Source organism: Montipora foliosa, chromosome 10 (genome assembly GCF_036669935.1).
Source record: "Montipora foliosa isolate CH-2021 chromosome 10, ASM3666993v2, whole genome shotgun sequence".
In the NCBI taxonomy this organism is placed as follows: Eukaryota; Metazoa; Cnidaria; class Anthozoa; order Scleractinia; family Acroporidae; genus Montipora; species Montipora foliosa.
Genome location: NC_090878.1, coordinates 30533734 through 30561233, shown reverse-complemented (window position 1 = coordinate 30561233; position 27500 = coordinate 30533734). Strand labels below are relative to the sequence as shown.

Below are 27500 nucleotides of genomic sequence, written 5' to 3'. Positions count from 1 at the left end.
ATTCAGCTTCGAAAAACTTTCCTTCAGCTTTGAGAACTTATGTTTGCACGATCCTTTTTTTCACTTTTCGTTTTGCTAAAAAATCAGAAAAATCAATGTCCACGATTTCTGTTTCCCATGAACCCGTGAGTAGCAGCTTGCATGCCTCTCCCGTACAAGCCCTATGGGACAACCTTTGCGCGTATATTTCTATTGTTAGAACGCCAAGAGAAATGTATGCGAATTGCGCAAACTGATGTAAATTGATGTAAATGTGAGTCTCCTGCCGAAGGGTTACTTCTAAAAATAGAAAGATACGCGCAAAGGTTAACTTGAGGATATTGTGCATAGGGAGGGTTCTACTCATGGGGTCCTGGTTTTCGCACGAGCGTGGTTGCCATAGTAACTTCACTGGTAATCCAAAGAGTTCAATTAGGATGAAAACTGTACTGTTTTCGTCCAATAAGTAATACTATGTCAAAAACTGAAATTACTGTAAACACTTGTCAGACACCGATATGTTCTATTTAACGTAAATTAAAATTTGTGGCAAAACGTCTTTGATTGAATTCATCCCATGGAATCACAACCAAAACAGGTAGTTGTTGATCACGTATAAATTTTTCATATCCTCTCAACAGGTAAACACCCGCAAATCTGTAAGACAGTTTACCAAGATAAGGTTCTTTGTAAGACAATCTACCAACAATACTTTGAAGCTTGTCTATCGCTTGCTGGAGAGCTGGTGTGTTGATCAAAAGAGAGCTAATCTGTAGCTGAATTGTCATGTGTTCTGCGAGTAGGTTTGGAGCAATGTAGAATCTTGGACACCTCCCATTATTTTCATTCTCAAGTAATTCGATGACATTGAGTATTGGTGCGTCATTTTGTAAGCATCTATGAAATTTGGTTACGGATATTCCAATTCCTTCTGCAGTGTCACTGGACGTCTTTCGAAAAAAAATTGCTTTTCTAAGATGGTCTCTCGCCGATGAATAGTCTCCGTTTGTGTAAGCCTCAAATGCCTCGTGTATGATACGACTCAACTTATCCTTGTTTTTGGAGCTACAACTGAGGGAAACTCTTGAACGAATGATTTTCGGTCTTACTTGCAAACGACGTGCAGTGGAGTTAACCATTGGAATAATTCTGCTGATGTGGCGGTCATTTTCGTACTTGACAAATATTTTTTGAATTTCTTTCCAAGATTCATCTCCCAGTTGACTGCTCTTTGAGTAGTTTTCCGTAAGGGAAAACGTTACGACACTGAGCAGCCGCGTTAGGTAGCCAGATATATAAGCGTTCAAGTCGGTTTCGTGATCTTGTTGTAACTTTACTACGGCTTCCGCTAACCATCGTTCGCTGAATGAAATGCCCAAATCTTGCCGCAGCAGTTGACCAAGAATTTTCTCAAGCCGTTTTGGCAATTTCGTAAAAACGCTCATGCAGTTATGCATATTTTGGTCGCTGACTTTGTGAACCGGAAAAATGTTACAGTTTTGGACGAAAAAGTGTGGAATGTTAGTCGCTCGTAAGGCTCGGCGAATTTCTTCCATCATATCAATGGCAAATTCCACAGGTTTCATGGAACCCCATTTCTCCACCGGTGTTTGATCAATCTTCCACAACATCATTGTCTTGACATGGTACGAACTCAGTAGGCTACTTTCAGCAAACAAGGCCTTAAACAAGTACTTTACGATGCCGTACATCTTTCTCATTGGGGAAATCAATTGCTTGAAGCATGCTATTTCGACCATGGAAAAAGATAACCGAAACTGGATGTCCTGTTCTTGAGACATTGGATTTCCTGTCGGAACAAGGAAAAGAGGAACATTTTGGACAATTTCCGAGGTCCATTCGCTGGAGAAAATCGAGCCATTTTCGGTTTTTCTTTTAACCCAATTAAGAGCAGTTTCTGGCCAGCTGGATAGTTTTAGACAAGGAACTCCATCGTACTCATTCAAAGCCCCTTGTCCTGATATCGAAGGACTTATTGTCGACGAAAGGACCTCGTTCCTTTTGTAATCCAACCCACAGTTGAGCACGACATTCTCTTTGAACCTGGCAGGTATGAGCAAGAACGCTTTCTCTTCTTCGTCGAAAAGCATAGCTTCGGCAAATATTTTCCCATACATTTCATGACATTCTATGAAAGACTTGTACGCTTCACTCAGGTAAACCTTGCCGTACGCGTTGGACATACCATTGTCTTCGCACGAAGATGATGATTTGAAATACATGTAGTCTTGGTTGGCGTCACAATGCACCTCTACGTCAGTTACTTCGAACATATAATCAACATCTGTTTGACCGCCAATGGGAAGGATTCTCGTTTGTTTCTCGACTCTGCTTCCAGCACGATGTTGCTTTATCAAGGGAGATAGCCTGCTTCCTTTCCATACGTCATGATGCATAATTCTTATATTGTCTACTTCCCTCTGCCAAGAATCAAGCCTTTCTAAATATAATTCTAGTAATGTATTTAAGGTATCTAAATGGTTCACGCAGAGATTCTTTCCAGCGTTTAGCATGATTGTTCAAGGTGTATTCGTTTCAATATCTCCGGTGCTGTCATTTGTGGCTCCTGAGAAAGTAATATTTTTGACTGAGAAAGAGTTTAAGACAAGACAGCTGACAAGACGACACGCGCGATTGTTTTAGCGCCTGAGGTAAAAACAATGGAGTTATCTTCTAATCAAGCTTGCTCGTGACCTTTTGGCGTGAGCTATAAACGAGACAAATTCCTAGAAACCAGCTCAGTTGAAAGTGAGTTACGTGAACTGAGTGAAGCGCACTTTTTGACTGATATTAAATACAAGTTTCCTCAGTAACCATACTTAAGTGATGTTAGAAAAAGAAACGCTTTTTATTCTTTTACTTTCACATTCTCCGGCCATAATACACTTATTTTTCATAAACCATTGTTTTCGAATGCTCTTTTGAATATGCAGTGTCCCACTGGCATTTGAAAACAATGGTTTATGCAAGATTTGGGGGGCAAACAAAGTGTCAAGGTATTATGGGGAATGTGAAATAGAGAATGGCTGTAAGTCGCGATCGACCTTCAATGAAACTCCTACATAGTGTATAAATAAAATCCTCATTTTGGATACCGGACAGCTGGAGCTGAAACAACGTTGAAATTGAAATCTGTAATCCAATCGCTGGCAGAGTTCGACTGCTTACAAACAGCGAAAACCTTCGTTGAAAGATCCCCACTGAGTTGTAGCTTATTAGCATCGACAAATTATTGGAGAATTCATTGGATTCTTAAAAACGATGTGCAACAAGGTATCTTAAATCTATGGAGATATACCCTCACAAGACGGGTGTCGACCCGATTCGACAAATGGCTTTCAAAAGTGATAAACATATATAAACATATATGTTTAACAATGATTCGTTGATTGACCGTCTATAAAACAGGTAAAGGAATGGTCCGACACTGTGCGATGGACAACGTTTGACTATCTCGCTCGGTAAGGCCACTGAAGACGATATTGGATGATCTTTTGGCCGGGCGATTAGGCCTTACCACCTGGGTTCAGTTGTTTATGGTAAAATCATTATAAATTGGAGAGAAAGGGGTAAAAATAATGCATTGTACTTACTTGGAATGAGCAAGTTCCATTTAAGTCTCATTGTTGGCGAAGCCCGATAAAGCCGAGGGAGTCAAGTCACACTTTGAGCATCTGATTCAGCTGAGCCATCGATATATCAGCGGAATTGTGAACTTCCGCTTTCGTCGGTCGACGACAGTTTAGCGATCACGCAACGCGCATTTTCTTGCATAAAAATTCAAGCTTTTGTTTAGATAGGACTGCGGCTTTGTACTGTTGTAAGACCTTGTCATACCGGGCTCTTGATTCGCAGAGGAATACCCTCTCTTTTCAACCGGATTTTTCTTCAGTAATAACTCCAAGCGTCGATCGGAGACTTTCGTCTAATCACACTACTTGAAAAGGTGTTTTGATTGAATTTGTATGTTTACAGAGATCATTCAAGGTGTTCGTATGGACCAATCACTTAGTAGCGTTTGACAGGTATCGGAGATTACTGTGATTCTTGCATTTTGTACTTCACAATTTCTATTCTCAAGAGGGCACATGGATAATATGGAACCTAATAAGGGGTGTTAAATGCGAGTGGTCAAAGACCGCAGGTACCGAGTGTATAAATTTTGTGATAGAACGTTCTGTGTTCTGGAAGTATACTGTTTTACTGGAAGCAAGCATGCCCACACAAGGTGCGGAATGGCAATCGACCTTCTTGCTTCTCATTTTCTCCGAATAAAATAGCAGTAGTAGACCGAGCACATTGGAATGGAAACATTGAAACATTGAAAGCGAGGTTTAGAGGACGAAAACAAAGGAAAGTGGATGAATGCAAATATTTTTCACATTTATTCCAACATGTTTCTATTGTTTTTGTCCTCACTGCCTCACTATCAAGCTGAATAGTGATATTTCGAAAATGGCCTGTTAAGGTAACTCAAACCAGTTTCAACATATCAAGAGACCTTGTTATTTATCACGTAAAACCAATGTTATGGAATCATGTGAAACATCAATTATTGTTGAACAAGATGCAGTCATTTTTGTGACGTAAAAAGTTACCATGGCAACAGGAGAACCTTGCCAAAATACCCTGTATTTTTGCTTTAATTGCTCATATCTGAAAAACGAACTGGGTTACCCCAATGGTTTACTGCACAAAAGTAATCAGCAAGTCAAGATAAAACTCTCTGCAAAGTTTAAAAATATTCTGTGGAGCGGATTCAGAGCTACCTTAAATTTTCAATTATTTAAGGTGGCTCTGAATCCGCTGCATATAATTTTTTTTAACTTTGCAGAAAGTTTTATTTTGGCATGCTGATTGAATTTCAGAAATAAAAAATGGGGGTCACCCAGTTCGATTTTGAAATATGAGAACCTTCTGCCAAAATATGAGGTGCTTTTGCAGGGCTTTCCTGTTGCCACGGTAACTTTTTCGTCACGAAAATGACTGCATCGTGTTCAGCAATAATTAGTGTTTGATATGGTACCATAACATTGCTGTCAAGTGATAAAGTGTTGTAGTGTCTCCTTCCAATAAGAGCGTTTCTTACAAGTGTTTACATTTTCAAATTCGAACGTCAAATGATGTAATGAATACTGTCAAAATAAAGTGTACTTTGAAACACTAAAAATCTTTGATTGAACACGCAAAAAGTGTGAACAACCGTACGTCAAATTGTCATACTCTTAAAAACTCTGCAAGCACTAACTCACTACTCTTAATTGTGAGCCGGTAAAGATAAAAAAACAAAAACATTTAGCGTCGACCGCACAATCAAAAATCAAACACTCAAGACAGAAGCTAAACAAAACAATTTCATCGTTAAAGGCTGGTTTACACGTACAACGCAAGAATAAGCACTTGCAATATACGCGGACGCAGTAGCGTTTTGATAATTGGTACCTTTCATTAGAGCGGTTTTCTAATGAGTGTCGTAAAACCAAAACCAAAGTAATTACTTTGGCCAATCAAAAAAAAAAAAAAAAGGACGGAGACAAATCCAGTAAACCAATCAAAACTCGAAGTAATTACACGTTGCCGATACAAAGCGCGGGAAAATGGGCACGCGCGAGCCACCATTGGATTCGTTTCACTTCTGATTGGTTGAAAAAGTGGCGCGATAACTTTGAACCAATCACTGAGTGAAGTAATGCAAAACCAAAGAAATTCACTAATTACTTTCGACACTCAATTGAAAATCACTCTAGAACAAAAGACACTAATTAATTAATTCAAAACACTAGCGGCCCTTGACAAAAACAAGAACCTTTCTTATAGGTTCTATACGTAACTACCAGGAAAGGAAAGGAACTTTACTTAAGTGGCTAGTCTTCTAGGGTGGAGCACAAATAGGCCTTATGTATGATGACGTCATATGCTAAAAAATTCACCACCAAGCCTTGTTTGCACAAAATTATTGTTCACATCATCTGGACATACGATACTGTTCGCACGGACGTTTTCCTTTCAACTTTGCTTCTTTGGGAGTTAGCTCATGCTGAAACTTACAAGTTTGATTTCAAAATCGAGGCTTGGTGGTGAAATCAGCAAGTCAGTCGTCATCACGCATATGGGCTATTGGGGACACTGCAAACTGAAATCAACAAATTAATGCAAGTCAAATCAAATGTCTGTTTTTAAGGAGAGTAGAAAACCTGAGTATCTGGAGAAAAACCTCTCGCGGTGCAGAGTCGAGAACCAACAAACTCAACCCACATATGACGCCGAGGCGAACCTTATCACTGATCCTTTGCGCAGAAAAAAAAAACACTTAAATAACATTGAATTAAGTGAGCTTTTGGTGAGGGAAACATGTGCTTGAGACAAACGATGAAGACACGCAACTGTAAAAATTACTTAATGTAGGCCACTAAACTATACTAGACAAGACAAGATGGCTGGATATTGGCCTCGTTCTTTTTTGCGTGTTTATGGACCGAGACAAATAACATGCAAAGAAAAGGACGTTAACTTGGCTAATATCCAGCCATGTTGACCTCATGCTTGGTCAATAACCCATATGTTTTGTATTGTATCTAGTCTTCGACTGAATAAAAATTGGCGTGCATCTAATTACTTGGAATTATTGACATATCTGCGAGAATCCCAATGGTAGCATTTCTTCGAACGTCTGGACGATTATTTGAGAACAAGGCTAGCAATATCCCCCACCCCCATCCTGTGTTCTCACATTGTTTTGGAGGGGAAGGGGCGGTAACACTTAGATTTATTTTATGAAAAATTTTTTTATTCAGATATGAAAATTGAAGTTAAAATGTTTCGGCAATGGTTTTCTGAGTGACAAGTCATTTTTGTCCAATAATAACCGTATTTTTTTCCCCAAAATTAAACGCACGAGTTTGTAAAAAGTTTTTTTTGCATATAAAGACAAGTATCAAAAGTTAACACTGAAAGTACCCCTTTCTGACCTCATCATGGCTCTTGGTGACAGAAATACCTGATATATATAGTTGACATCATAGAAAGTGCGGCGTACGGGGTTTTATTCACGAGTTGTTTGTGTCAAAAACCCGAACGAGCGAGGTACGAGCGAGTGAGAGTTTTCGACACAAACAACTAGTGAATACAACCCTGTACAAAACACTTTCTATGTCGTGAACTGTTTATTACACATGAGACGATAATTTTCATTGAAATAGTTTTCTAAACACAAATTAGAAACAAAAAATCACAAACAATAGAACCAAATGCAAATATAATTTAATTCAATAACAAAGTACGATTTGAACGAGATGTACGAGTGATTGGCTTGGAAAGGCCTTTACGCTATCGTTGATTGGTTATACTTTCACATTTGAAAGAGCTGTACGCCATTCTGATTGGCTGTATAGGCTTTTTTCACATGTGAAAATATGGCGTATAGATTTGTACAAATGAGCTTTATGGAATAAAAGTCTAATGTTATGTGTAATAAAAAAACTACAATATCTCTCCCAGTCACTGCTATATAATGAAGGGGCAGTGAAGGACTAACCTGCGATCAGGCGTACTTTTCCTTAGACATGGTGCGAAAAGGTACTTTTTAGCGCGTTGTCTCAAGAAAAGTACGCTTGATCGCAGGTTATGAAGGACTGGAGGAAGTTATTCCCGTCAGGGAAGAGGACCTTGCCTTTGATGTCCGACCAGTCAGTTATCATTACAACAACAACAACAACAACAACAACACGCAATTTATTTTAAAAGCCAATACCATAGTGAGACCATAGTAGCCCGCAATTAGCATAGCTATTCTAGGCGGGCTACTTTATTTTAGACTGGATGTTTAAAGGGTTTACAAAAAACAAACGAACCGAAAATATATGTACAACAACTGAAAAAATATACTATACCATAAAAGAAAATAGATGTAAAAATATTAAAGAAGAAAAAAAGGAAGAACTGGATTATACGACCATCACTCGAAATGGATAGGTACTGTGGTTGTTCAAAATGTTTATCACAGATGTACTTGATGACCCGCCTCACTAAACAGACGAAGCGTTCCAGAGACTAATGCAAGCAGGTCACCGGATTTGCAAATGCCACGGAGGAAGGTTCACAAAAAATTTCAATCTCGAAACCCTCGAAACTTTCCCTCACAGCTCAGTAGTTGAATTCTCTTATTCTCGCTTTCTACAAAAGCAGTTGTTCCGTTTTGCGTTTTGTCACTCACATCAATATCGCAAACGTCATAAATTCTCCTGGTCCCTTCCCTTTTGAACAAAACTGAAACAAAAATTGATACTGTGGTGGATGAGCCTGCACAATCCAAGGACTACCTATCACCGGCTGTTCATTCGCAGACTTCTATTCTATGTTGTCCGGCACTTTGTGGTGTGTTATGTCACCGTGTATTTCCCGTCTTTGGTGTCTTTAATATCGTTGTTTAGTTGATCACCTTCTAAAGTCAAAATATCGATTTTGATTTTCTCATCTTGTTGATAACATTGTAATTCATCTGAATCCTTTGTAACAATTATGAAATATGCCTCCTTTCTTTCTTTTACTTCCTTGCTGTCTTGACCTTCAGCTAAGCACTTTGAAGGATCCGTCTTGGTGACAACACCTCGATCCAAAAGATCTGAAAAGATCCGATTTCTCTCCCACCAAGTCAAATGTCATAGAAACGTGACAACTTGTAAAGATCGGGTTTTCTTTCATTTAACAGTTCGTTGCAGCGTCCCAGGATAACGTGATTTGATTGTAGAATTTCGGCGCTGATGTTTCTCTCTAAGATACTCTGGCCGCGTTCGACGCAGCATTTCAGTTGGGTGACAACCAGCTCGAAGTTTTTTTAGTCGCGTTGCGTGATGTTTTTGTTCGGATCCGCTTCATAAATTTCGCGAAACTTGTCCTTCATTTTCCTCTCGTGTTCTCGCAAATCACGAATCAATTTTTCCACAGTCTCTGTCATTTTCTTTTCTTCGTTCATAATTTCCATTTTGTTTTTGTTTTTTAGTTCAGTTTGTTTCTTAATTTCATTCTCATACCAGACAATTTCCGCTTTCACTTTGGACACAGCGTCCGCAATTTGCATCTTTTGTTCTTGAGCCGCTTTTTGAGTGTCTGTCTTAGTGTGTCCATCATGACTCACTACAGTGCACTTTTGGCAAATCAGAACTTTACAATCTTCGCAGTAAAATTCCAGTGGTTGATCTTCATGATGTTGCTGTGAACACACCACAGGTATTTGGATTAAATCTTGCACATCTTGCGCTTGTAGTTTGTCGATCAAAACATTGGGATGACCCCTTGTGGCCTTCAAGCGTTGGTGAGCTTCAAAACAAGATGCGCACAGAAAATTCTGGCACACGAAACAATAACATGTCGCCATGATGTTCTCATCACAACTGTTGCATCTCTGAGACTTTGTGTTGCTATCTTCCAGAGCGAGAACATCCACCAATCGGTTGAGATGAGACGAGGGCGGCAAATTATCGAAGGTGTCTGTTTCGGGAATTGGGAATGAAGTCTGGCAAACCGGACATTTGACCGCTGTTTGTAGCTGTCTTCGTGCGAAATATGCCAGTTTGTCGAGACATTCCAGGCAGAATGAGTGAAGACATGGTAATGTCTTGGGATTTTTGACTGTATCTATGCACAATGGGCATTCTGCCTCCTTCTTAAGATTCTTAAAAATGACTCGAACATCCATGATGAACTCAACGCATGGGTGTGTGAAAGATTGACGTCATTGAAATCACGAGACTGGGTGAAGTCGAGTGGGGATTAGGCCTTTGCTACAATTGGTCACGTGACCTCTTTTCACTAATCCGATGATTCTGGTGAGTACATGAAATTATTTTTCCAGAAATAAAAAGAGCAGTTGAGAATATGCTACCATGCCAATTTGGGTAAGGATATCGTTTAAACTGGTGTTTTTACAGTTGAAAGAAATTATAAGGATTTGTGTGGGTAAAAGACGCTTTGCCCTTCAGTCACGCTGATTTTCATACAAATCCTCAAAGTATTTTCCAAAGTTTTCAAACTGCTTTTAAATTTTTTCTTCGCGGATTGGCACTCTGAAATTTTTTCAACCCTTGCACATTTATTCTCGCGTATTTGACCATTGGTAAGAATAGGAATCTTAGCTCTGTTTTTGGTGCTTAATTATGAAAAATTCCACTGGAGAGCAAAAGTTTTTCGTTCGCAAGGAAAAATATGGAATTCTCGATCTCGAGTGTTTAAACGATCATAAAGTCTCTACCTTACGTGGTATTTCTCTGAAAATGTGTAATTTGGTCAAGTCAAACACGGTCTTTCTGGAATTTATAAAGCCCGAGCTTCAAGTTCACAAGTTATGAGTCATGTGACCAATTGTTGCAAAAGGGCTTTTCCAGTCTTTCTCGGTGTGTTCAACTGGCTGGTTAAGTAGAGCCAACCGTTTTCCCAGGGTCTCTTTGTCGATGAGAATGGAGACCCTGGGAACGAGGTTGGATTGGCGGAATGGTGCAAAATTCAAGAAATCAGAATTGCTTCCAACACAAACAACATAAAATTTTGTAAATTTGAGCTTGAGCTGAATCCCCAAGGAACAGACTTGTAAAGAAAACCCAAGTGCGACCGTATTGCATGTCCAGATGATGTGAATAATTTTGTGCAAACGAGGCTTGGCCGTGAGTTTTTTAGCATATGACGTCATCGTGCATAAGGCCTATTTTTATGTCATTATCTGTTCGATTTTGTTGAACGATGTTGACTGCAGCTGGGGTGTAAAATTCAACACTGTTGAAAGTGGGGGATTTCAACATCGCTGTTTAACAAAATCGAACGCCGGATGTTGAAATGTTGAAGACTTTTGCCCGGCGGGCCTTAACTCTAAAAACTGCAAGCGCAACTTGCTCGCTATACTTAATGGTGAGCTGGTAGCCATGTTTGGGTAAGACAGAGAGCTTGTAGACTGTGAACAAAACTCATTTACGAAAAGACCAAAAACATTTAGCTTTGATCGCACAATCAAAAATTGATCACTTAAGCGAAACATTTAAGGGAAACTGACAACGGGGGTTCGATCTTTTCAAGCCAGCAGCAAGCTTTGGAATAGCGTCCCTTTGAATGTGCGGTAAAAAGAAACTATTGCCTCTTTTAAGGCTGCTATAGAAAATATTTTTAAATTAGTAATTTTAAGCTCGTAAGATTGTTTTTTCATCTCAATTCATAGTTTTAACTTTGAAATTTTAAATTCCTTATTGTGATCTTTCGTATGATCATACACTTTAAATTTTAACTCTGTAATCTTATTTGTTATTATTAGGATAGAGGGCCACTGGTTTATCAGAAATATCTGTTATATGCTACCGTCTATAAATAAAGTTGACTTGATTACTTACTTACTTAGTTGTTAAACGACCTGCTCTAGGTGGCCAGCAAAACTGAACTACAATGCAAAGCGACCTAATCTACATTTACATCTACATTCATAACTTGCAAGATCCTAAATGAGAACATTTCGCAAGTGACATGAAATGAAATAAGCTAAAATAAAGAAATAAACGAATCTTAATAGATAGATAAGCATTATGAAAATGACAGTAAATTAATGTATGTAAATAATTAAAATCAGTTCAGTTATGCATTAGGGCGGAGCCGAGAGGTCTTTTCAAACAGTAAATTGAGTTCGATTGTATAATGTCCACATGCAAACTTCTCCAATCTCTAATCGTTCTCGAACAAAAGCTGAACTTGTCCCTAGCAAATGTTGACATCACAAATGTAACACTGGCGTCCCTTAACACCAACCTGACAAGAATCGTGCTCATAAGACTTCAGAAGTGATTCAAAAAACACTTAAATAACTTCAATTAAGGGTAACTCATTTAATATTGACTTAAGTAAGCTTTTTGGCACATGGAACACTGATGTGCATGAGACAATCAATTAACGATGAACCCATGTACCTGTAAGAGCTATTAAATATTGGCGACTTAACTGTACTGTAATCCACAAAATAAAAGTTGTATTGTATTGTATCTAAAGCCGTGTTCACACTCAACATTGATGATGATCAACTGGAGTATAATTCAGGCTATCATAATCCATTCAATTTTATTCAATTATGGTTCTGTTCTGTTCACATCTGCGAAAATACAATAGGCAGGGTAACCTCGCAGTGTGAGACAAAAGGCACGTATCGGGCGGCTACCACGATTGTCATCATAATGCTAGAAGCGAGGAGAAAAACCAGTATAGCTTCCGAGAATAAAAGTAGGCAAATCCAAATCTTCGCTTCATAAAACGAATATACGTTTCGTCTGCTCATCCTACCACGTGTTCGCCATTCTGTTCAATCACGCACTGTAATTACTTCAAACAACCCCGTTAAAGTGGTACTATGACGAAAATTTTAGGGTTTTTTTTCCAGGTTTTTTTAACTGAACTCAGGAGCCCATCAATGGGAGCCTCTATCTCCCATACTTTGCCTTGGAGTCAACCCTTTCCCGAGTAGATCTATTATTAGAACACCTCCCAGGGGAAGTTTCACACGCCCTCAGTTCGAAGAGCCAATAGAAACAGAGCTATGACAGTCATTGTTTTACCCACACCATCAGGCTGAGAAATCGGTAATGATTTAATGATTTTTTTAATGATTTTTCCGCTTTTCTCGGTTTACTCGACAGAAATATGATACTTTTCGCGGGAAAAGCCGTTCTTAAAATAAATCTACTCGGGAAAGGGTTGACTCAAGGAATTAGTGGAGATAGAGGCTCCCCGTGATGGGCTCCTGCTGAACTACAATTTTTATGACCAAAAAATGATAAATTTGTAAATTTGGATCAGGATACAGTATTCTTGTGAAGAAATAGACCGTGTAAACTTGTCAAAAACCTGTCCTCCATAACTCAAATCGCCAACTGGTAGGTCTGCTATTATTTGTATCAGCGGTCTTCTTGTGAGGTCATCCAATCAAGACAACACAACAACGCCATAACAACGCCATATCACACCTTCAATATGGCGATGAATTTGTCTCCTTCGAATTCTCCTTCTTCTTCGTCGGAAAGCGAGTTAGACAACGACTTTGAAACAGAAGAACACACAGTACAGCAAGCTGTTGATTTTCCTCCTTACGACGAAGAACTGCAGCCTCTGGCTACGGACGAAGAGGCCGACGAGTACGATGCAACAATAAAGCATCAACAAGAACTAGAACGACAATTTTAACTACAATTTTACAGCCATTACGAGTTTCCTTTAAGGAACTGATAGAACTAAAACTAAACTCCAGGATGCGCTGCACGTGAAGGACCGCATAAAACATGAATAACTACAAACGGGGGCCTGGCATACAGGATTTCAAAGCGTCTGAAGCTCCACGCTTTAGTTTTGAAGCAGAGAAAAAACGTAAACCAAGCGGAAATTATAAATGATAGTTTACTTAGCCAACAATAAGTCTTATAAAGTACCGAAAGATGATGCTTTGAAACTATGCACAGGTAAATACCCGCGAAATAACATATGGAAAACCCTCACCATTCGACGGTCACTGCTTGAAGTAGACGGCTCTTTAGGGCCGATTTACACCGTATGATTTTTGTCGCATGCGACAAGCTCACGACAGGCCTACGACATGACTTACGATTGTCGCAGCGTTTTAAAACGTTTTTGAAAATGCTACGACATTTTTTTCTGACGTACACAACAATCGTAAATCCTGTCGTGGGCATGTCGTAAGTCCCATGGGACAAAAATCGTACCTTGTAAATCGGCCCTTATCCTTCTTCCTCCATATTGTCGGAACTGAAGATGGCTGGAGGCGTTTCATTGCATCTCCGACATAAATCGTTCCAGCGAAACAATCCTCCGTGAAGTGTTCCGAGCAAATATCAAAACGGTCTGGGGGAATGAAGTTTGCCCGGTGAGCGGAGGCAAATCTCTTCCATTGAGCTCTTATAAAACTTGGGTTAACAGGGAAATTGTATAGCGAAATTCCCGCTTCAGGGCCGATTTACACGGTACGATTTTTGTCGCATGCGACAAGCTCACGACAGGCCTACGACATGACTCACAATTGCCGCAGCGCCAAAATGCTACGACATCTTTTCTCACGTACACAACAATCGTAAATCATGGCGTGGGCCTGTCGTAAGCCGTTGTCGCATGCGACAAAAATCGTACCGTATAAATCGGCCCTTAGGGTTGGAAGGATTGCTGCAACCTTTCACAACGCAACGACTATAGACGGCATAATCTTTTCCAAGGCAAGCGTAGACAAAAAGACACCTCGAAGGATAAAACATCAACCTCGCACTCCTCTTCGGCATACTAAAGTAGCCACGTTTGTTTTGATGTCTTGATTGGATGACGTCACATCCTTCTCGACCCAACTCTCTCTTTTGAACTCGGCCATTTTTGAATTGAGTAATGGCGGGCAATCATATCGAGAATTCGTAGTTCAAAAAGTCGGACTTCTCGTCAGAGTCATGGCTTAAAATTTGGCATGGTAGGTACTTATAATACATACTTTCGAAATATAAAAAGAAAATGTAAGGTAACTTTTTGATCATAGCACCACTTTAAAGACTCTCTGTCTTCCAAGATGCAATGCGCGCAGGCTCGGAGGTTTCGTATGATATGAAACCTCCATTTTTCCATCGGTGCGTTGTTCCTTCGTTAAATCATTTGTTATCGGAGTCATCCATCGGGATTTGTTCTTACTTAGTGCTTCTTATTGCAGCCATGTTATCGTAGTTTATTAGGAAGTAGATATTTTGTCGTTAATTGCAATTCTCAAGCGTTTTAACGTCCGTAGACTGACTGAGCAGTTGGACCAACGGTGAATTCCGAAAAATCCAGGTGAAGATCTCAAAGACCTGAGCCGCTTAAAGCAGTCTATTCACAGAAATCAGTTCGAGATCACTGAGAGCCCATATGGATTCATGGGGATACCACTTAGACCACTGGCTATAAACCAACAGCGAGTTTGCTGAAGTCCTTTCGCAGTAAGCCGAGTGACATTTGACAGTTTGTAATCTCTTAGTTGGATAGTTACCGTGACTTACCTTAAATCTTATTTTCGAGACTTGTTTGGATTTCTAATTCTTGTTTCATACAACATTTGGATTAAATGCTTTTGCTTGTTCATCAGCTACAAGCATTCCTGAAAACATTCACGAATTGAACGATGCCCAATTTGTTGTGTGACTCTTTAACGGCTACATTTTTAGTGAACAAATTTGCCAGGAAGAGTACAATCAGTGAATAATTTTATAACGTTTGTTTTCAATTTGTCAACGTCAAAAAAAAAAGGAGTATTTTTTTCCAACAACGGATATCAGTATTAAACGTACTTTATTGAAATTAGTTTTTTTTATTTATGCGACCCGTATTTCTGGGAGCAGTTGGACCAACGGTGAATTCCGAAAAATCCAGGTGAAGATCTCAAAGACCTGAGCCGCTTAAAGCAGTCTATTCACAGAAATCAGTTCGAGATCACTGAGAGCCCATATGGATTCATGGGGATACCACTTAGACCACTGGCTATAAACCAACAGCGAGTTTGCTGAAGTCCTTTCGCAGTAAGCCGAGTGACATTTGACAGTTTGTAATCTCTTAGTTGGATAGTTACCGTGACTTACCTTAAATCTTATTTTCGAGACTTGTTTGGATTTCTAATTCTTGTTTCATACAACATTTGGATTAAATGCTTTTGCTTGTTCATCAGCTACAAGCATTCCTGAAAACATTCACGAATTGAACGATGCCCAATTTGTTGTGTGACTCTTTAACGGCTACATTTTTAGTGAACAAATTTGCCAGGAAGAGTACAATCAGTGAATAATTTTATAACGTTTGTTTTCAATTTGTCAACGTCAAAAAAAAAGGAGTATTTTTTTCCAACAACGGATATCAGTATTAAACGTACTTTATTGAAATTAGTTTTTTTTATTTATGCGACCCGTATTTCTGGCGACGCGAGCCGCGTAAGGTGACAAAATCATTCCGAAAGACGCGATATTTTATTTAATAGTCCAAGAACGGCAGCAGCGCTTTATACATTCCAAATATACTTTTTATTCGACCAGCCAGCTTTCTAATATTACACTGTAGCTTTTTGTTGCCTATTTCGTTCCCACTCGTTACTTCAAGCCAAATGAAAACATAAACAAAGGTGCCCATTGCATCTTGGTAGACAGAGAGTCTTTAAGGTTGTTTCAAATAATTATAATCCAATTATAATCACGTACTGTAATTAGTTGACGTGAGCCCATTCCAAACTTAATTGGATTATAATTAGATCATAAGCGAGGCCCAATAAACATTGGCTTGCATCTGATAACTTGGAGTTCTAGACAAATCTGCGAGAATCTCGACGTTTCTTGAGCCATTGTCGAGGGAAACATTGAAAATTAAGAACAATGGTAACTGCAATCCGGGAAAAACGAGTTAAGCCTTCCCCCCCCCCCCACCCCCCCATTTTTTCGAACGTCTGGACCATAAGTTGACAACAAACAACAAGGCTAACAAGGGGAAGTAACACTACGATTTAATTACGAAAAAGGTTTTTTTAAGAATGAAAATTGAAGTTAAAAGGCCTCAGCATGCAACGATTTTCTGCGTGACAAGTCATTTTTGTCCAATAATAGCCGCATTGATTTTAAATTAAACCCACGAGTCTTTAAAAATATTTTTTGGATATAAAGATAAGTATAAAAAGTCAACACTGAAAGTATTCCTTTCTAGCCTGTTACATCCTGATGACAGGAATACCTAATATCGTAGATACTTTTCGCCTTCGGCCAACGAAGCTTGATCAGAAATTAAACGCAACCTGCGGTGACAAACATGAGGCTAAACAAGCGCATAACTGAAATAAACTTTTAGTGACTTAACGTTTCGTATGTCTCAACATACATCTTCAGAAGTAACCGTTAGATAAAATTTATGAAATATGTAACCGTAAAATTTACTAATACAACATTCAAGGTCACATGGACCGTAGGGTGGTTTTTAATAGTACCAGTAACATCAAGTCTTTTTTTCCCATATAAGGACAGATTAGCTCGATCTCTTATGTCCAAAGTTATCTATAAAGCTAGTTGATGGGATGGTAATGAATTTTACATTGGTAAAACAAATCATAGGTTATATGATCTGAACACTTCAAGGCGTTGTTCAGGAACAATAACACGTCAGCTCCTGGAGATCACGTATAATCTCAACCGGTCACAACCTCAAAGGGACCACTTTGCAATTCTAGCCACTAGGAGGTCCGACATTGTATCATAAAAGAAACTCTTTCCGTTCGTGGTCTTCAGCTATCCTTAAATGAATACGTTAGCAGCGAAAAAGCTGTATCTTGTATATATTTTCTCTTTTGTTTCATTGTTTCTTGTATATCTTTGGTAAGTATTGTGTTACCTCCTTTTGTTACTATCAGTGGCCGTGTTTTCACGACAGCTGTTGTCTCACTTAACATTCCTGAAAGTGGTTTGTTTGCAGACTTCGTTAAGCGACTTTAAAACGATACGTGTTTTCAGAGGTAAGATTAAATGAGGAGAGGGCATGTGCCAATACAATGGTAAAAATAATAAAAATAGCACCCCTGTTGTATTTCCGATTTGAATGACCGCAAGCGACTCCTCATTGGCCGAAAGTAATTGCCACCTCACTTAAGCTACATGGTTTGGTGGCTTAAATTTAACGAGAATTCTATTGAAATTTGCCGACTCGCTTAAGTTTAAGCGAGTTGGGAAAGGAACTGTTTTCACGGAATTTTCGGTTGTCACTCGCTAAGCGACCTAAAAGGCCACTCGTGAAAACACGGCTAATATTACCTCACAAGTTACTCAAATTAATGTTATATATTTCATAAATTTTAGCAAACGGTTACTTATGAAGCTGCCGTTGAGACATACAAAACGTTGAGTCACTAAACATTTATTTCAGCCATGCACTTGCTTAACCTCATGTTTATTTCCGCAGTTTGCGTTCAATTTCTAATACCTGACATAACACAGTCTCTCAAAATCACTGCTGATGGAAAACGTAAATGCAGTCTTCATTACAGTCGACTACAAAGAGATTGTCCTTATTTATGGCAACATAATGAGACACGGGATTTTCAAGTTTATCCTCAATTTCAAGTTCATCCTCAATTTCAAGTTCCTCCTCAGCTTTAATTTCACTCAAAAACGTGCCGTCCAGGGTGACGAGACTCAGACATTCTATATCATCAGTACACACAATCAGTCGGTTGTACTTGTCAATAGCGAGTCCACGAGGACCAAGCAACTCATCAATGGGACGTAGATAAACTCCTGTTTTGTCAAATACCTTGACACAATCAAGATCGTAATAAGAAACAAAGAACTTGTCCTGATGATAAACAGCGCAATTTGGGAATTCATCGCCGTCTGGGGCACTGAAGGACTGAAGCAAGTCATTCCCGTCAGGGGAGAGGACCTTGATTTTGTTGTCATAACTGTCAGTTATGATTATACGATCATCACTCCCAATGGAAAGGTATTTTGGTAGTACAAGATGATTATCATTGATGTACTTGATGCACTGACCTTCCTCATTAAATAGACGAAGCTTTCCAGACCTTCCAGAGACTAATGTAAGCAGATTACCAGAATCTGTAAATGCCACGGAAGAAGGTTCATTATAAAGTGCAATTTCTCTTCGAAACTTTCCTTTAGAGCTCAGAAGTTGAATTCTCTTATTCGCCCTTTCTACAACAGCAATAGTTCCCGTTTTGTCACTCACATCAATATCGCAAATGCCATCAAATTCTCCTCGTCCCTTCCCTTTTGAACAAAACTGAAACACCAATCGATACTGTGGTGGATAAACCTGAACAATCCAGGGACTACCGGTCAGCGGCTGTCCATTCACAAGAATCTCTAATCTATGTTTTCCGGCACACTGCGGTGTGTATGTCACTGTGTATTTCCCGTCTTTGGTGTCTTTAATGTCTGTTTTCAGGTGATCACCTTCCGAAGACAGTATGTCAACTTTGATTTTATCATCTTGTTGATAACATTGCAATCCCTCTGAATTCTTTGTAACAATTACGAAATATGTCCCCTTTCCTTTTTCTATTTCCTCGCTGTCTTGACCTTCAGCTAAGCACTTTGAGGGGTCAGTATTGGTGACAACAACTCGATCCATAAGATCCAATTTCTTTTCCACCAAGTATTGTAAATGTGGCGACCTGTAAAGATCGGATTTTCGATCATTTAACAGTTCGCTGCAGCGCTCGAGGATGGCGTCATTCGTTTGCAAAATTTCAGCGCTTGTGTTTCTTTCTAAGATACTCTGACCTCGTTCGGCGCAGCTTTTCAGTTTGGTGAGAACCAGCTCGAAGTTTTCCAGTCGTGTCGCGTGATGTTTTTGTTGTGCGGCATAAACTTCGCGAAACTTGTTCTTCATTTTCTTTTCGTGCTCTCGCAAATCACAAATCATTTCTTCTACAGTGTCTGTCATCATCTTTTCCGCCTTTAGAATCTCAATTTCGTTTTCGTATTTTAGGCCAGTTTGCATTTCAATTTCACTCTCATACCTGACAATTTCCGCTTTCACTTTGGCGACAGCGTCCGCCATTTGCATCTTTTGTTCTTGTGCAGCTTTTTGAGCGTCTGTCATGGTGTGTCGATTATGACTTACTACAGAGCACTTGTGGCAAATCATAACTTTACAGTCTTCGCAGTAAAATTCCAGTGGTTGATCTTCATGATATTGCTGTAAACACATCGCAGGTCTGTGGATCAAATCTTGCACATCTTGCGCTTGCACTTTGTCGATCAAAACATTGGGATGACCCCTTGAAGCCTTCAAGCGTTGGTGAGCTTCAAAACAAGCTGCACACAGAAAATTCTGGCACATGAAACAGTAACATGTCGCCGTGTTGTTGTTCTCGTCACAATTGTTGCATCGCTGAGACTGTACGATGCCATCTTGTAGAGCGAGAACATCCACCAATCGGTTCAGATGAAACGAGGACGGCAAGTTTTTGAAAGTGTCTGTTTTGGGAATTTCGAATGAAGTCTGGCAAACCGGACATTCAATTTTTGTTTTTAGTTGTCTCCTTGCGAAGTTTGCCAATTTGTCGAGACACTCCAGGCAGAACGAGTGAAGACATGGTAATGTCTTGGGAGTTTTGACTGTCTCTATGCACAATGGGCATTCTGCCTCCTTCTTAAGATTCTTAAAAAGGTCTCGAACATCCATGATGAAACCAAAGGAAGGGAGAGTGACAGATTGACGTCACACGAAACTCTATCCGGCCTGGGTTATCTTTTAATTCCAGTCTTTCTCTGTGTGTTCAACGCTTCACCCTGCACTGTACTGAATTGTTGTCCACACTGAGTTAAATTACTAGGAAATCTAGGAAATCTTGGGTAAAAAGTTGAAGGGGGCGCTGTCTGAGATGAAGCGCATTTCAGTGAAAGCTTGATAATCGACATTGAGTCGATAAAATCAACATATTATTATATATTGAATCAGGAAGCCAAAATATCAGGGGCACCCAATGTCAATTTTCGGAAAATATCTGTTCGGAAGACGATTTGAGATCTAGAATTTTCGGAACATTTGTTGTAAAATTTCTTGCTTGCCTGCCTGTCCTAGGATTTTCGAACATCTGAAAAATGGTATAATTGCCCACTTTTAACGGATTTTAACCCTAAAAAGGTCACCTAGAATTTTCGGGAGCCTTTTTTCTGGCTGAAATTTTCGAAAAGGTTAATTTTGATCCCTAGAATTTTCGGATCACTAGACTTTCAGCTAGGAGATCCGAACAGATAAAAAAAATTAGGGGATAAAAATATGCCTACATCTACCGTTTAAATACTAAAATACGTTCAACAATGCTATGTTTAAGTGGTTTTGATCTATATTCTCGTTGGGTGCCCCTGAAATATGTCTAAAGTGCTCATATTTCCATATTTTCTAGAGGGAAAAATAAGTTGAGTAAAATGCCAAATCACTCCCGTTTTCAGCATGGAAGGCTCGCGTCATTGAACGAAAAGGCATTTCAAACCTCAGCGTGTAAATACATTTTTTGTAGCTTGTTGTTTTCGTTTAAGATTAACTTATTATAAACAAAAGTCATTGCGAAGGTAACCAAACAACACATGCAAGAATGTATTATGTTAAAATTGTTTTTGAAGTGTTATGTCCTTGAAAATGATTTGTCAACGCTCAGCTACCATCAAAGTTCAAATCCAACGTTGTTTCGTCCTTCGTCCAATAGCGATATTCACTTAAAGCTGTTTCTTTTGGAAAAACGTAGTTCAATTTTACTTATCTCTTGGGGAATAAGCAAGCAATTCTTTGAAAAGCTCACTGAGACGACGGGCTGAGACTTGAGGTTTGTTTCCAACTAGCAAGTTGTATTTTTTATTCCGTAGAAGTTTGTTCCAATTCATTTTTGGATCTAGAATTTTGAGAATTATGTTTGCGCTCATGTCACAGAGATCCTTAAAAATACGCCACACATCAGATATATCCCACTCGAACAAATGTTAGTGATTGTACTCAGTTACACAGAAAATTTTATAACTGTCTGTCTGCGTTTATTTTATTTATTATTTTTCCATAAAGACCATACAACAACTAGAACGATTAAGGAAGAGGGGAAAAAAAGAAAGGAAAGGCAAGGAGGACTAAAGGAAGCTGAAAAGCTTATAACTGCGGGTTAGACCTAGAATGGATCTATTTTAACAGACGAACGACTGAGAAAATTACTGAATTCGAGCTTCCGAAACTGAAAGAGATGACATAGGATAAAAGGCCAAAAGATAGACAGATTACCGGTCAAATCTTGAACAAACATGAACTCGTAAGAACAATTAACAACTACCTTATACACTGACATTTCTTAGTAATTCTTACAAATAAATAGCTTAAGTCGTTTAAGAGAGTTGACAGAAACAACATCGAAATTTAAGAGAATTGAAAAACTGCGTTGTTATTACAAAGAACATTTTGTAAGCAAAAATAGCTTTTGAGTCAAGGCAATATACACTTTAAATCAATTAAAAGATCACAAGTTAGCTTGCGTAGCAAGCGTTCCTGTTCGATAGATGAGCTTCGAAACGATTTTCCGCAAACTGGCCGCGCGAAAGTTGGTGCAAGAGACTGAGGGAACGATTGTCCCTATTTTTGAAAAAACCATTCGCCCACGAACGGGGGCTTCTGATTGGTGCGGCACAGTCACAATGATTTTCGAGCAAAATATTTCTTGTTAGTTCTAGCGTGACAAAGACAACGGTAGAAGATGTGGAAGGTGTTGAATCGTGTGTCGAGGCTGAGCGAATCGGGTCTTGATTTTACATTGAAAGGGGAACAAGAACTGTCAATGTGCCATCTCTTTAACTGTATAGATGTAATGGCCGTTTTGCCAACAGGATTCGGAAAAAGCTTAATTTTTCAGATGTTTGTCATGATGTGCGGAGTTCGAAATAAAAGAAAACGAAGAACAGGCTTCTCGAGTATCATCGTGATTCCTCCATTTCAAAGCATCATACGCGATCATTCCACAATTGCAAGTGAGTGGTTGAGGTAAATTCTATGGGAATGACAGCCTATGATTTAAATGAAAATCTGGACTGCTTGGACGATATCCATGCATCAAGGGAAATTCAATATTAATTACGCGTCAGCCGAGGCTGCTATGTACTATAGACCTTTTTGCAAATACGCGGCCATTTTGATTTCTATTGTTCCGAAAGACATTATGGGATACTCAGGGGGCAAAATAATATGTATTTGCCCCCTGGGCATCCCATAATAGCTATTTGAAACAATAGAAATCAAAATGGTCACCCTATCTGCAAAAAGGTCTATTAAACGTGCCCATGATTCACTAAAAGCAAAAGAGTCGTTATTTAACAAAACAGGCGTTGGAAGCACTTATTGTCGACGAACAGTTTGGTCTGGACTGAAGTAAGCTTTTCGTTCGCTTGCAAAAGATACTTTATATTTACGCATGATGAATTAATAAAATGCCTGCGAACTATCAGAATCCATTTGTTTCTGGATCAAGGAAATAAACTGTATTCGACAAATTCTCTGCTTACCTTGCCCAATGTAAACTTGTGTGAGTCCTATATCATGGATTGAAACAAGGTGAAGACAATTACGCAGTTCCTCCGTTAAATCTTCTCTTATTGTGATAAGAAAGCGGCTCCTTTGTACAGTTATGCGATTTTTACTTGCTATTTCATCTACGATTTCGTGACGATTGGACATACTGTGGATTATCAAACTGCCAAGAAGGTTTTCCTGTAATTTCCAGGGGATTTAGTACGATTCATTTCATCACCCATTCTGCACCAAGAAATAGCCAGCAAGTCACACTGAAATCGTCGCTAGTTTTAAACTAAAACTTTTGAATGGTTTCATGGTCAGCTTTGGTGGAGTTTTGCATAAAAGTTAACTGCCTTACTACCCATCGAACTCTGTACTAGTTATGTTTCTAAATTTCGTATTTTACGAGCGCACCTATTGCTTACACGTTCTGAAAATTGGCTTTTGTTCTTTGAGCTCTGTTTTTCGGTGGACATCCCTTACTTTCTTTGAAGTTCTATTTAGTAAACAATCTAGTTCTATTTTACTTCATTTAAGAAAATATAGATTCGTAGCTAAAATAGTCAAACAAACAAATCGCTACGCTGTGGAGTTTAAACTAAATGTCAACAAGGTTTTCTTGTGTAGTTTTTTAAGTTTTGCACTGATTTGTGAAGGACTTGACGGAGAACAAAAATAAATACTTGAAATAATGAGATATGAAGGCAGAGACGGAGATGTTTGAGTATTTTTCACTAATTTTCTTCCTCGCGTTTTAAGCACTTTCGTTGAAACCCAGTATGAAAGTGTGATTTCATTTTCAAGAAGACAAAGCATTTTGATACGTACAACATTATTCGCCTGTTTGTAGGAACTTTTCAAACAACATTTTTTAGTTTGTCTAGCTCACTTCAGTGTCCTTGCTATGAAATATAACTTTTTGGTTTTTATATTTATTGCACCAAGAGATATTCGAAGTTCTGTTTTGTAGTTAATCTATCATTTTTCTCTGAGCTTTGCAAAAGGAGTGCTTTTTTCAGTTAAAGGTTATTTTAACTGTGACAGTGCAACGTAGAAAGCGTTTAACGATTATTTACAAACCAATTTTCCATGTTATTCACTGGCTTAGGTCGGTAAGTATAGAGAAAAACTATGCCCTCGGCCTTGAGTACGTCCCTCGGCCTGCAGCCTCGGGCCGTTCTCAAGACCTCGGGCACAGTTTTTCCCTTTACGGACCTCCCAGCCAGTGAATAACATATATATATATTTGAGGAAATATGGATAACAATTCAAAACTGCAGGTTGTGGTACAAAAAGTTGAAAAATAATTTTTTTTAGTCAAACAATATTTCCACCAAATTTGGCTAAAAGAGAATCATCCACGGATGAAATTTTCAGAATTTTTTGACTTATACGTGTCAACACCTGCCATTTCTCTATGACGACAAACAATGGCAATTGTGTTTTTGCATAATTAATTAGCTTCGGCCTTCGAGTGGGCAAAACTTTAACCAAACTTTCGGAATTTTAAAGTCCAAATTATGAAATTTACATTCCTCAGAGTTTAATTTGATGATCTACAAAAAGACGGTACGAAGTGGTTCGAAAAACTCGTGTGCAAATATTTATCATCATCACTAACTTTAAATTTTCTCGATGTTATTTTCCAGCTGCTGTTCTAAAATTGCTTGAAATTGTTTCCCGGGTATTTTTCCCATCCTTTAATAGAGGTTTTCCTTAAAAACCATTTCGAGCATTCCATAAAAAGCAATTTTGTGTGCCCGAACGAACCACATAAATCTCTTGACAGACGCGGCCATTTTCTTACTTCTTGTGACGGCTGTTGTATATGACCTACTCAAGATTCCAGGTTAAAAACGTGGTACATGATTGGCTTATTATATTAACAATTAACACACCAAATTTGGTAAAAACCGGAAGTAACACAATATTTTCGTGACGTTCTTTATTTTATGGGAAAATTTTTTTATGGGTCTATTTGGACCCAGAGCGCACACAGGTGCCGGAAATGAGTTTTAAATTAATCGAATAGCCTATTTCCGAGTTGCTGCATGCCTCAGTTTCAAAGCGAGTCCTGGTGCACAACCATTCAAATGGAAATGAGTTGCGTATTCTTATGCAAATCAAACTCATTTCCCCCACAATAGTTGAGCACCAAGACTCACTTTGAAACCGAGACAAACAGCAACTCGGAAATGGCCCATTGAACTCGTTTTTGTATAAGTATTGATTACTTATTAGCAATAGGCATGAAAACTCAGGGCTATCTCATTTGATTCGCTATCCGGTTTGATTACTGACCAATGAATGCCTGGTTTGTTACGTCTTTTTGCAATTTGTTATCTGAAAACTGCATTTTTCTTGTCAGAATGGAGTAATTTTTGCATGTATATTATTAAGAAATTAAACTTCAAGAAACACTGAGTTAACATGAACGACTGTTTCACGCACATGACAAAATATAGCATCATACTTAAAGCCCTCATCTGTGATCGTGACTTTCACGTTTCAATAATCATCGTGGCCTAAGCTTGATATTCGACGTTGATTCTTAAAATCAGAAAATTGTAGAATTCTACCGTCTTCTCCCAAATTGCTAAGTTTAGTAGATTTTTTTCTCAGATTCTCATTTAAATTTCCAAAAGGCACTCGCTAAGAATAACTTTACATCATTTCGTAAAGTAGAGAACATCGATAAATCTTGTTTTTAGCAAAATAGATGCAAATAGTCATCTTTTATTTTACATCCACTATGAACTGGTGAAAGATGTATTTATAAAAGTCAAGTAGCCTTCTGCACGACTGATAAAACAACGCGAACATGTATTTTTTAACGATATTTCGGTTGGCCAATACCAGCCTTCATCAGGTGTATTTGGAGATCTAACAAATTTTCAGGATATATATGCACATATATAAACCAATTTTCATAAGAAAAACTTCGCACTTATACTCGCTTTGAAGAGGCTGCACACATGCACTCAGAAAAGACCTATTAGTTTAATGAGCTTTTAACGAAGTTTAATGGTTCATTCTTTATTCTCCTGTATAGCATTACACGTCCGCTCCTCTCAATTCCTAAACAGGCAGATTTAATTTTGGCGTCCGTATCATCTCATAAACGGAAATAACGCAGTACAAAGTGAAACTATTGTTGTTATCACTTGGCAGCGTTTTTTGAAGAACGGATCTAAATATAATAGATGTTAACAACAGTCCATCGGGCACTGTTGATGTTATTCGATTAGGACTGCATTCGACTACGAATTCTTTAGTCGAACCGAGCACGCGCATTACGTTCTTGAATCAGGTATTGCGAAAGTCAAATCTAAGCCTTTACGTGCGCATGCCCAGCACTAAAAGCCCGAGAAGGAAAGGCCAATCTCGACCCCAGAGCTCTTCTATTTTCCGCATAAGAGTTCTGGGGAACCCTGATACAAAGTATCTTCTCATTGGTTTTCGTAAAAGACAATAAAAAGCGTCTCTGATTGGTGCATTCATGTTGGCACGAGGAGTGAGCAGGCGCCGTAAGGTTCAAATAGCCTATATTTGGCTTTTAGAATCCTACGGCACAGGGTCGTGCGCAGATCCGAGGCTCTAGTGACGAGAATGAGGCCTGGCGTAAAGGCCGTAAGCCGTGATTTTGGATTAAGAAAATTCATACTCGAATTGACTACAATTTTGGTTTGTATCCTTCACATCTTGGCAATAAAATCGGACGTAGTGTCCCAACACCTTCATGGTTAAAGCAATTTTCCATAAAAAAATGGGCGCAGAGGTGCCAATAGAAACCCAAGCAAAGCAGTGCTATGGATGCGATTCTTAAGTCTACGAAGGTGATAGTTGTTGTTATTGTTTTTCGTTAAACGTGAAGTAACCATTTTAGCGTCCCTGAAACGTGAAACAAATATTGTTTTTTTTAGGGAATGTGATTCAAACCTCCCCTTGTGCTATCTTCTGTGTTGTAATAACATTGCTTTCCAACAACACGATCTGTTTGTTTCCACCTGTTGGGTCAGGGATTTTATGATCACTGTACTTACTTTAAACGTCTTTTCCGGCAAATTAAAGTGCCATTCTTCACTAACAACGCGGTTTGGATCAAAATTCGGGAGTGGTTTCTATGTTGAGAACTTAAGGATTGCTGCGAACACAATGAATTCCGAGATAATATTCTTTTGAAAACACATTCAGTCGTACACTGATCATGAATCGCCCAAGCAGAATCTATAATGAAGAAATTATAACGTGTCCGGTCTGCGACAGAGAAAGGGAAGGGATTCACTTTAAACAAAACTAAGTATGTTTCATTCGCGCTTAGAGGCTGCTGCCTGCATTTGCCTGCAGTTGCGTTATGCCAATTGGTTGTTTTTGTCGTCGTAGAGCCGTTGTTATTGGTTAAAGTAATCAAAATGGCTTAGCGTTTT

At 38.8% G+C, this 27500-nt stretch overlaps 4 protein-coding genes across 4 annotated transcripts in view; 1 reads left to right on the top strand and 3 right to left on the bottom strand.

The window, feature by feature from the left end:
- Positions 1-3768, bottom strand: part of LOC137973218 (cyclic GMP-AMP synthase-like receptor 2) — a 4739-nt gene extending 971 nt beyond the window's left edge. The window contains exons 1-2 of the mRNA XM_068819993.1: positions 3594-3768; positions 1-2566 (exon numbers count right to left, since the gene is read on the bottom strand). The exon at positions 1-2566 is cut by the window's left edge and continues 971 nt beyond it. Of these exons, the coding sequence (XP_068676094.1) occupies positions 507-2513 (2007 nt within the window). The 5' untranslated portion in view covers positions 2514-2566; positions 3594-3768 and the 3' untranslated portion in view covers positions 1-506. The remainder of the gene's footprint in view (positions 2567-3593) is intronic.
- Positions 3769-8833: 5065 nt separating this feature from the next.
- Positions 8834-9694, bottom strand: LOC137972776 (E3 ubiquitin-protein ligase TRIM71-like). Its single transcript, XM_068819490.1, has one exon. It carries the CDS (start codon positions 9692-9694, stop codon positions 8834-8836), a length of 861 nt encoding a protein of 286 aa, XP_068675591.1.
- Positions 9695-18006: 8312 nt separating this feature from the next.
- On the bottom strand, positions 18007-20211 carry LOC137972775 (E3 ubiquitin-protein ligase TRIM71-like). Its single transcript, XM_068819489.1, has one exon. It carries the CDS (start codon positions 20209-20211, stop codon positions 18007-18009), a length of 2205 nt encoding a protein of 734 aa, XP_068675590.1.
- A 692-nt stretch (positions 20212-20903) lies between these two features.
- Positions 20904-27500, top strand: part of LOC137973367 (galanin receptor 2a-like) — a 16103-nt gene continuing 9506 nt past the window's right edge. The window contains exon 1 of the mRNA XM_068820163.1: positions 20904-21352. The gene's annotated coding sequence lies outside the window, so the exon portion shown is untranslated. The remainder of the gene's footprint in view (positions 21353-27500) is intronic.